The sequence below is a fragment of the Balaenoptera musculus genome, chromosome 7 (genome assembly GCF_009873245.2).
Source record: "Balaenoptera musculus isolate JJ_BM4_2016_0621 chromosome 7, mBalMus1.pri.v3, whole genome shotgun sequence".
NCBI classification, from domain to species: Eukaryota; Metazoa; Chordata; class Mammalia; order Artiodactyla; family Balaenopteridae; genus Balaenoptera; species Balaenoptera musculus.
The window spans coordinates 94,954,207-94,964,515 of record NC_045791.1 but is presented as its reverse complement, the minus strand read 5'-3'; the positions used below and the strand labels follow the sequence as shown (position 1 = coordinate 94,964,515).

The 10,309-nt window shown below is 59.3% G+C and overlaps 2 protein-coding genes across 2 annotated transcripts in view; both read right to left on the bottom strand.

The window, feature by feature from the left end:
* Positions 1-664: 664 nt before the first annotated feature.
* Positions 665-2,512, bottom strand: SPEGNB (SPEG neighbor). The gene is made up of 4 exons (XM_036857140.1): positions 2,385-2,512; positions 1,732-2,039; positions 1,002-1,143; positions 665-803 (listed from the first exon to the last, which is right to left on the bottom strand). The coding sequence occupies exons 1-4, from the start codon at positions 2,510-2,512 to the stop codon at positions 665-667; spliced, it is 717 nt and encodes a 238-aa protein (XP_036713035.1).
* Positions 2,513-4,972: 2,460 nt separating this feature from the next.
* SPEG (striated muscle enriched protein kinase) overlaps positions 4,973-10,309 on the bottom strand; it is a 57,390-nt gene continuing 52,053 nt past the window's right edge. Inside the window, 9 exon segments of the mRNA XM_036857230.1 lie at positions 4,973-6,037; positions 6,399-6,548; positions 6,787-6,862; positions 7,668-7,891; positions 7,977-8,216; positions 8,708-9,323; positions 9,453-9,620; positions 9,798-9,920; positions 10,014-10,181. Of these exon segments, the coding sequence (XP_036713125.1) occupies positions 5,845-6,037; positions 6,399-6,548; positions 6,787-6,862; positions 7,668-7,891; positions 7,977-8,216; positions 8,708-9,323; positions 9,453-9,620; positions 9,798-9,920; positions 10,014-10,181 (1,958 nt within the window). The 3' untranslated portion in view covers positions 4,973-5,844.

The following is a 10,309-nucleotide window of genomic DNA, read 5'->3' as shown; positions in this document are numbered from 1 at the left end:
ACTCCTTCGCGGAGTCTGCCGGGAATTGTAGTTCTTACTATCTCCTTGCTTTCTAACCGAGGGAGGAGGTGGGATTTATGGGAAAGTACGGGGGCGTGGCCAAGGAATCTAGGGGCGGATATAAATAAGAGGGATGGCGCCTGAGAAGCAGAGGTTGGAATTTAAGATTAGGACCTAAGCTGTCTAGGAAAGGGCCTAGGGGTACCAGCCAAAGCCTAGAGCCGGGTCACAGGGAAGAGCGAGGCTTGAGACCTGAGGGGGGTGTGGCCAGCCTTGAAATGGGAGGGCCCAGAGTGCAAACCCCCAGGAGAGGGTGGGGCTTGAGGTATACAAAAGGAGAGAAGGCGGAGTCGTGGACCCCTCTGCCAGTCTGTCTGGGAAGTGAAGGAACTTCTGAGCGTGAGAGTTCTATCTCAGATTTACTGTCTGCAGAATGAAGCACTGGACTAGGCACTCCCCAAACATTCTGACCCCAACATTCTGTGACCTTGGGGTGTAGGTCTGGCAATAAAGCGTGGGTGCAAATGCAGGGGAAATGGCGTCTCAAAAGAACCGAATAGACGCGGAGGGTCAGCGAGAGCAGCTTTATTAAGCAAGATGAAGGAGGGTTGTCTGTCCCACCCACCCGGGGCTCCAGCCAGGGTGAAGGGTCTGAGGGTCCCTTTCAGGCCACGTCCACGCGAGCGAAGCTCTGGTCCATGCCCAGGCTGTTCTCCACGTACACCTCGTACTTGCCGCTGTCCTCAGGCGTGGCCCGGCGGATAGTCAGCGTCGTGGTGGTACTGCCGATCTCGAAGAACACTCTAGGTGGGAAGAAGGGGAGGGCAGGGCCTGCGGTCAGTTTACGCGCGCCCTGGTCGGGCTAATTATCCAGCTCTGTTCTTCGCCTCCCAAATTCCCCGCCCCCATCCCACTCCCTCCAGTTTCCGGGCCCCGTCCCGCCCAAGCTCCTGCTCCAGGCGCTGTCCTTGCTGCAAGTCCCGTCCCCCCCCCCCCCACACCTGTCGTCCTCATCGATGTCCTCCCCGTCCTTGGTCCAGCCCACGTCGGGCGCAGGCTCGCCCATGATCTCGGCAGTCAGCGTTACCGTGGTGCCTTTGCGCGCCTTAGTGTTATCCGGTCGCTTCTGAATCTTCGCCGGTACTAGAGGAAGGGAAAGGGCCACCCAGTGAGGAACCTAGAGGTGAGGCGGGCAGGGGCATCGCCTCCCCAGCTAATACCCGGCTCTAAATAGGAGATGGATTTAAGCTCGCTGTGTGACGTTGAGCAAGTCTTTAGCCTCTCTGGGGCATCCTCTCCTCAACTGTCAAACGGGACTGATCCTGCCCTTCGCAGAGGTGAAGGGAGGATCAAAAGAGATTCTAGGGGTGAAAGTCCGGGAATGGTCACACATCTCGCGGCGCCTTGGAAATTGCCCTGGGCTGAGAGCCAGAAGACAAGGGCTCTAACCCTGGCTCTGCTTCTGGCTCGCTGTGACCTTGAGGCCCTGGAATCGAGTGACTGAAGCCCATAGCGGACTCCTTAGGCTGTATGGGACAGAATTCTGGGGTAGGAAAGGACTACGCGCGGCCGGCGCTGCGCCCTGTTCTGCGCCTTAGGCTGTGCCGGGGCTGGGCCACATCCCCATCCGGACTCGGCAAGGCTCAGAGGTAAACGCGGCTGGAGCCGGCTGCGGCCGCCCGCTGTGTGGTGCTGCTCTGCACGGTGGCACTGCACCCAGGGCGCGCGTACCTTCCACGAGGATGCGTGCCGAGTCGGAGCACTGGCCGAAGGGGTTGGTTACGTTGATGCTGTACTGGCCCAGGTCTGCCAGCTCGCCGTCGCGCACCACCAGTGCGACTACGTCAGGGTCCTCGAAGACGTAGCGATACTTGGGCCCGTCGCGCAGCTCCTTGCCGTCCTTGCTCCAGCGGATGAATGGGTCCGGGAAAGCCGAAATGCGGCAAGTCAGCTTAGCCGCGCTGCCCTCAATCAGCACCACATCCTTCAGCGCCTCCAGCACTCGCGGCGGCCCCTTCTCGCGCAGCTCCTTCCGGGACCTACCCGCGGCCCAGGTCAGGGCCCAGAGTTCCCATGACACGGCCCCGGGCGGCCTGCAGCCCTGTCCATCCGTACAGCGTCCCCTGCCCACCCCCTCAGCCCACTAGACCCTTAAACATGGGGCTGGGTAGGGAAGGTGATGGCTACTGAATTGTTCCCCTAATAAAATTGTCTACTCTGTGTCAGCCACCCTTTCACACCTCAGTAACTGCTCTCCCCTAAGTCCAGTGACCCCAGTGGTCCATGACACTGTGCTCAGCCCCCGTCCATCCCCCAAATGCAGTCATGAGCGTTCTGCAGCTCCAGCTCCCTTCCTCCAGAGGTTCTCCAGGGCTCCCCCTCACCTGTGGCCCCGGTAAGAGGCCTGGATGCGAATGGCCGCCCTCTGGACCTGGGGGTCCTTGATATCCAGGGTACATCCTGGAGGCGGGGCTGCAGCCACTGGTTTTTCGGCAGGAGCTGCTTTGGACATCTGCGGAACAGAAAACAAAGGGGTCTAGGCTGACACAGAGACTCCAAACTTCAGCCCTTTCCCTGCGGATTCAGAACATCTCCCGACGTGGGAGTGTCTAGGGCTGACCTGAGGATCTGAACTCACCGTGAGGGATCGACTTCAGGACTCCGGTCCACTGGCTGTGTAGCAGGAGGCACGGAGCCCTTCCAGATGGCACAGCAAGGGCGCAGGCAGGTTCTCAGCCCCAGGCCCAGGTTTTATACATCACTCCTCTCCTTGCCTTGTTTGGCGTGGTTGCCCCAAGCCCCTGGGGACCCCAGCCCCCGCCCCCTGACCCAAACAGGCTCCTTATTTAGCCTGAGGATGCCTGGGATGCTAACTCAGCCACTGGGGCAGCCCCGGGGGGAAACCCGAGAGGGCTCTGGGGTGCATCACACGTCAGCGCCCTGACAGCTGGGCAGCTGGATGTGGCCCCATGCCCTCCCAGAGCAGGAGGTAACCTTCCCACTCCCAGGAGGACCAGACAAGGCCTCAGGTCGACAAGAGACTCAGCTCTTTGCTGGGGTAGTTTACACTCAGGTCAGTCCCTGGACAGTGGGACAACGTGTCCTTCCTGGACACAGTCAGTTAAGGGGTGCGAGTGTTTGTGGAGGTGCCCTTGACTGAAGCCAGAATAGCGATGGACTTCACTGTCCATCTAGCCAATTATGAGAGGGCCACGTGGCAGTCAGAACCAATCCGGAAGCGCCTTACTCCCCCCACCCCAGGAGTCTAGGGTTGTCATTTCCACACTGTGCCTCCTGGTGGTAAACTGAGATAAACCTAGAGGGGACCTTAAAGATTTTTGAGAACAGCATCCTCTCCTGCCACCCCATTCCACTCACTCCCCTCCATGTGACATGGTCGGGTCTGGTGGGCTACACTGTCTCTGGAGATTGGCACTAATACTGACTCTAAAACTCTAGGTCTGCCCAAGCTCCCTCTCTGGACATCAGCTGGTGCATAGGGGCATCAGAGCACCTGGGATGAAGGGGTTAATCCCTCTGAGACTTGCCTGGAGTCCAGTCTGCCCAGGCCAGGGCACCAGGTAAGCCTTGCTTCTATTCATTGTAACTGCCCGCCCAGGTGCGAAGCGCTGTCACCTTTTGATCAGAGCAATTTTGACATGGCTCTGCTGACATAAATTACCTTTGCTCCTCCGGGTTTGGAACAAGCAGTTCACATGCCATTTCCAATGGAGATGAGAAGGAAGCTCAAGATCAGAGGGGGGACGGGAGAAGAATTTTACCATTTATCAAGATATGAGTTCAGGCACCTGATTTTTATATGAAAACACTTGCAGTGTGTAGGGGATTAGAGATTCTCACAGGCAAACTGTATATCTTCATCGCTAAAATGGCAGGTGGGAAAGATGTCCCTCTGGCCCCTTCCAGCTGGCTTTAATATCCTCTTATTTTATGATGATGGGGCTTGCCTCTTCCCTGGGGTCCTGGGAAGCCAGAGAGACTGGGGTGGGCTGGGCAAAGGGTTGTTTGGGCTACATCCAAGGGGCCCTCAACCTCAATCAGCAACACACCAGCACCAGCTCCCTCTGCTCATGGTGAAAGCCTTTATTCCTTTTACATTGCCAAGAGCAGAGTTGTAATGGGAGGAGGGGCAGGGGGGAAAAGTCCCTCCGGACACAAGAACTGGCTCCCCCTCCCCCCACCTCAGGGCAGGGCAGCTCAGTTATAGGACCCAGTGACCCTTCTGTGGCACCGCAGGGGGCACTTAGAGTCAAGGCCCCTTAGCCCCCAGTGGACCCCTGGCTTGCCATGGGACTAAGAAGGTCCAGACTGAGTGTCCCTGGGCCCTAGGAAAATGCTCGTCTACAGCCCCATCACAGCAGACACGCCAACCAGAGCACTCACAGCTGCCCTGTGCAGCTGGTACCCCATGTGTCCTGATCGGTGCTCCAACACTGAGAGCGTGGGCACGTGGGCCTGTCCTGGTTTCCTCTATAGCTCTTCACACATCCTGCTCTGACCAATCATCATGATGAAACCCCCTCTGCCCCAGGGGTCAGGACCAGAGCTGCCCTGTCTCCTGGGCAGAGTGCAGAAGGCTGAGCCAGGATTGGGGTGTGGGCTGGTCCATTCCAGAGCCCAGCGTCCTCCCAGTTGTGATGATGGAACATGTGAGAAGAGGTGGGGGCCACCAGTCTGGTTAGAGGGCAGTGGTGGGGATTCAGTGGTCCTGCCAGGATTCCAGAAACTTTAGATGGAGAAACAGACCTACATCTTTCATCCCTCTAGGAATAAGGGAGAGGTGAGGGTCCAGGAGGGTCAAGGGGTGGGGTAGGAAGCTCCCAAGGTGCTAGCTAGTATACCTTGGCTCTCACTGGCCCGGAGAAGGCTGGAATGCCCCTGTCCCAGTACCCCCAGCATCGTGCACCCCCTGTACCCCTAGCCATCCCTCCCCATAGACCACACACGTAGGTCCTGCTGCTTGCCGTTTTTATTTTCCTTGTGACAGACAGACAGACAGACAGCTGCACAGACACCTGAATGGCTTGGGGGATGGTCAGGACAACATAGGCAGTAGGGATTGGATGGCAGAGAGACTTCATAAAAGTCAATAAATAAATAAATATTAATGGGAAGAAGGGCGAAGGCCACGGAGAGGTGATGAGAACATCCTCGGGCCAGCACAGTGCCCAGAGCTGCATCCACTGGGATAGGAGGAGACCGCTGGCTCACGAGACCACTACTTCCAGCCTTCAGCCCTCCATGCTTCTCCTTCTGGGGATGTTGGCAGCTGGCCACCCCAGCCCCACCTGAGTCATCTCTCCTCTCCCTCCCCCACCTCACTGCCCTCTCTCACATACTGGCTCTGGCTTCCTGGCACCGTCTACATGTCCTGTCCCTGCTTCACTGACACTCCCAGCCCATGGCCTGTAGACACCCTGGTCTCCCCCCTTTTCCTCCTCTTCAGCCACTCACACCCTCCTGGGTTGGTTCTCCCCCAGATGCACTGTCTCCCTCCCCCAGAACCTTCCGAGAGTCTCCCCTTCCCTATTCCTCATCTTCTTTTCCTCGTCACTTGCCCATTCCCTTCTTGCCCCTCTTCCTGTTCCTGACCCCACCCAGCCTGGACAACGGGTCTCCCACTCTGGCTCTGGCCGGGTGGCATTGGCCAAAGCCCGGGGTCTCTGTCCCCGCAGGTCCATGAGGTAATAGCCCGGTCGGATGTTGCTGCTGCTGGTGTCCAAAGCCCCGGGCCCACCAGGCTCAGCGTGGGCCCTGGAATGTCCAGGGGGCGTCAGCAGGAACCCCGAGTCGAAGCCCGAGGCCGGGCTGTGGTCCGAGCCACTAGGGGCTGCCTGGGTAGGAGCGGAGCAGCACCTTGTGACGGGTGGCAGCCTCGGCCCGGCGGCGCTGCTGCTCGCCCAGGAACTCCTTGAGCCGGTTGGTGGTGAAGGTGAGCGTCTGGCGGCGCAGCTTCATCAGGTAGGCGTCCTGCAGCCACGGGTGGGCTAGGCAGTCCTGCAGGGAGGGCCGGCTCCTGCCAGGGGAAGCCAGGGACAGTGAGCCTGCAGGCATGGCTCCCAGAGCAGGGAGGGGGCCCCACCCTCCCAGAGGGCTTTGCCCCGAGTGAGTGAGCTTAGACAACTCTGGGACTCAGTTTCCCAGTCTCTGAAACGGGGACAGTGATTCTGCCTACGTCATAGGGCTGTTATGGGCTTTAAATGGTGGTAGTGCAGCCACTTAGGAGGAGTAGGAGTAGGAAAAGTAGTAGTAGTAGCAGCAGCAGTGTATTACTGGGGTGGGGGAGGAGTTGGGGGCTTAGGCATGGTCTGGGCCAGGGCAGTCTGAGGCCAGAGGCAGGTAATGCTGGGAGGTTGGCAGATGTGGGACCCACTCACCAGGGATGTACTGAGAGGACCTTTCGCAAGAAAAGGGTGGCGCTCTGGGACGTGTTGGGGTACAGCTGGAAGGCATCAAAGCGGCCCCCCACAATGCGAGCCTCCGTTTCCTGGGGGTCTGGCTCATAGAACGGAGAGCGTCCACTGAGCCTGTGGAAGAGACAGTTCAGTTGACAGATGCAGACTGAGGGTCAACTCACAGGTCCAGGGGGACGTTAGTGTGGAGGTTCTTAGGGGCACAGCGCTCAGGGACAAGGCTACCCGCACCTGGGTACTCGTGTGTGTATATGTGTGTGTGTGGGTGCGTGCACGAGTGTGCACATGCATGTTTGGCTGGGGAGGTGGGGGGGGAGGGTACAGGCAGAGGGTGGGTCCTGGGGGCACTCACATGATGTAAGTGAGCACACCCACTCCCCAGATGTCCGTGGCAGAGCCGATGGGGTCTCCCTTTACCATCTCAGGAGCTGACAGGAGACAAGAGGCCAAGTTGAACCAGCTTCCTGGTGGCAAGGGACCAGGGAGAGGCAGAGGAGGCCCCAGACCATGGGTACAACCAGAGCAGCAGGCCCTGGATGCCAGTGGGCAGAGTGGCCCCCAGGGGAGATGTGGGGCACCTGAGGAATCAGCCCAGGCACTGAATGGTGGGCGGTCCCCAGAACTGCAGAGGAGCTAAGAACCAGGGTCACAAGCCCTCCTGGATCAGCTCCGAAGGTGGGCGCCCATTCACAAAGGGTGTGGCCCACACCAAGATTAAGCACCTTTGAAATCAGCCTGGCTGGCTCTAAGCCCAGCCTGCCCCTTCTAGTGACAGGGCCCTGGGCAATGTACGAAACCTGTCTGGCTCTCCATCTTCTCATCTGTAAAGTGTGGCTTGCAGAATTACTCTAAGGAATGGAGATGACGAACAGAAAGTATTTAGCAGGTAGCTAAATGGTAGCTGGTTCCCCTTTTTTACATAAATTAATAATTGATTCTCCTGTCTTTCTAGCTTTATCAAGTTCTGGCGCTACCATTTATAACTGTCTGATATTGAACAAACACCTCACGGCGCCTCTGTTTCCTCATCTGTAAAACAGGGGTAATATTATGCCAATCTCCAGGGCTATTATAAAGAGAAACTGAAAAAAATCCATGGAAAGGACTTAATTCATTGCTTGCATACAGTAAGCACTCAATAAATGGCACACATGTGAGTGAAGTGGGGTGAGCCCTGGCTGCTGCCCCTTTGGCAGTACCCCACCTCCCCCCCGGCTGGCATGGTGCCCTCACCCATGAACTCCAGCGTGCCCGTGCGGTGGCCAAGGGGCCGCAGAGCCTGGGGGTTGTAGGGCTGGGCGCTGCCAAAGTCCACGATCTTAAGGGCGTTGTCAGGGGCCAGGAGCAGGTTGTCTGGTTTGACGTCCAGATGCAGCACGTGGCGGCCATGGAGATAGTCCAGGCCTTGTAGCAGCTGCACCACGTAGGTGGCCACGTCGTCCTCTGAATACCGGAACCTAGAGGAATGGGGGTGGGATCAGGTGATATCCCAGCTCAGCTCCCCCCATCCTTGCTTCCTGCTCCCCCAGAATGCCCAGCTACCTGTCGCTGAGCCCACAGAGGAGTTCCCGGTTGCCGCAGTTCTCAGCGATGAGCACGAGGTAACGTGGGGTGATGTAGGCCTCGTGCAGGGACATGAGCCGCTCGTGGTGCAGCGTCCGCAGCACTTCGTACTCCTGCAGCACCCGCCACTTGCCCTCGGCCACATAGGGCACGATCTTGGCCACGAACATTCGCCCGGTGGCATTCTCCCGGCAGGCGCGCACTACACCAAAGCGGCCCCTGTGTGTTGGGGGGGATATCATAGGCTCAGAGGAGAGAGGGGAACACTTGCACTCTGTGGGCTAAGCAGGGAGTAGCAGCAACTGCTGGGGGCAAGAATGCTGTGGTTCCCAGGGGGGCTCTGGAGTTCAATCCCAGGAACCTGGGTTTGAGCCCCAGCTCTGCCACTAACTGGCTCAGTACCTCAGGCAAATCCCATAACCTCTCCAACCTCAGTGTTCCCATCTGTGGAATGGAATAATGCAGTGTCTCCCTCTCAGTTGTGAATGTTAAATGAGATCATATGGCCAAAGCACTTAGCACGGTGCCTGGCACAGAGAAAATCTGAACTTAATCATGCTAAGGACCCAGATCTCATCCCCTCCCCCGGCTCCCTGCCCCCTCCCCAGGCCCCAGCAGGCTGGTCTTCTCTCCAAATCCCCGTGTTGCCAAAGTTCCACACACTCCCCACCTCTGTCCTCCTTCTCTTCCCCAGCCCTGGCCCTGCTTGCCTGGCCTTCTCCTCCAGGAAGGTGTAGGGTTTCTGAGGGGGGCCCTTTCGAAGAGTGGTGCCCTCTGGCCTGGGAGCACTGGGGGGACCACCCGCAGGGGAGCTGACCACCTCCTTGGCCAGGCTGAGGCTCTGCACAGTCACCTTGGTGGGCTCAGGAGGGGGCTCGGGGGCTGGGGGCTCAGGGGCTGGTGGTGCAGACACAAAGGAGGTCACCATATACAGGGGAGTTGAGGAAGATGCTGTTTTCACCCCTTGAGAGGTGGAAGCTGTGGTCGGGGTCCCAGTGTCGGGGACGGAAGGCTTGGGCTCACTCGGGGGGACCTGGGCACTGGGGCGGGTAGCTTCTACTTGCTGGGCAGCCTGCAGGCCCCTGTGCTTTCGTGGGGGGGTTTGCGGTGGTGGACCCACAGCCTTGAGTGAGGACAAGGCCTGGCTGGGGGGTGCTGGGGAAGATGAGGGGCTGAGAAGGGCTGACTGGGGGCCTGGGGGAGCAGGAGCTGGGGAGGGGCTCAGTGAAGGGGCCAGTGAGGTAGGAGAGTCAGGAGGCGGGGCCCTGGCTGGCCCTGAGGTAACAGGGGCGTCTCTGTGAGCAGCAGATGGCAGAGCCGTGGAGTCTAAGTGGAGACAGAGAAAATCATCACCGTGGTGCCCCAAGGGCAAAACCGGGTGCTCCAAGGAGGGGGTGGACCCTGGACTCAGGGTCCCCTGCCCTCTCTGGACATCCCCCACCCTGTCCCACTGACCTCGCATGCCCCTGACGAGGACCTTGTCAGAAGGGCCGCTGAAAGGCCCTTGCCCAGCACGGTTGGCACAGGCCACACGGAACCTCACAGTCACGCCAACTGGTAGGTGGGTCACGTTGTAGTAACAGTCAGGGATGCCCGAGCTCACGAGGTGCCAGGAAGACTCACCTACAGGCAGCATGGGGGAGGGGCTGAGGCCAAAGAAGGGATGGCCCAAGCTCCCAGTGCCATCTGTGAGGAGCCTGGGGACCTGTGCCCAGGGAAGGCACTTGTCTCCCCAGCTTCTCTGCCCTCCACCCGCCCTCCCTCCCCCACCCCCCCCCAACCAGCCTGCCGGTCCCTCACCATCTACCCGCCGCTCCAGCGTGTACGTGCAAGGTGCCTTGCTGTCTCCTGGCTTCCAGAGCACCAGCGCCGTGTCCTGGTAGGTCTGGGGCACCTCGGGAGGGGCTAGCTTCCCTGGGATGCCTGGCAAGAGAAAGGGAGCCACAGTGAGCCCCTGTGCCTTAGCTTAGGGCCCATCCCCCATCACATCCCCCTTGGTCCCTGCCCCGGGCTCACGGGCCACAGCCACGGTACAGGAGCTGGTGGTGCTGCCCAGGACGTTGGTGGCTGAGCACTCGTAGAGGCCGGCGTGCCGCTTGCCCGCCCGGGGGATGCTCAGCATCTGCCGGCCGTCTTTGCAGGACACGATGATCACTGAGGGCTCTGACTGCAGGGACTGCTTGTCTGGGGGCAAAGGAGGAGCAGGAGGGGCTGCTGAGTGAAGCCCCCCTCTGGGCACCCCCGGTTGCCACTTCCCACTGAACATCCCCTGGCCTTGGGGCCACTTGCCTACCCCTCTCTGTGGGGGAGAA

Excerpts from the sequence above, each read along its gene's own strand:
- SPEGNB (XM_036857140.1), bottom strand. The coding sequence starts at position 2,512 with ATGTCCAAAGCAGCTCCTGCCGAAAAACCAGTGGCTGCAGCCCCGCCT. Across the intron at positions 2,040-2,384 it reads GCCTCTTACCGGGGCCACAG|GTCCCGGAAGGAGCTGCGCG; the intron begins GTGAGGGGGAGC and ends GGCCGCGGGTAG. Across the intron at positions 804-1,001 it reads GACATCGATGAGGACGACAG|AGTGTTCTTCGAGATCGGCA; the intron begins GTGTGGGGGGGG and ends CTTCCCACCTAG.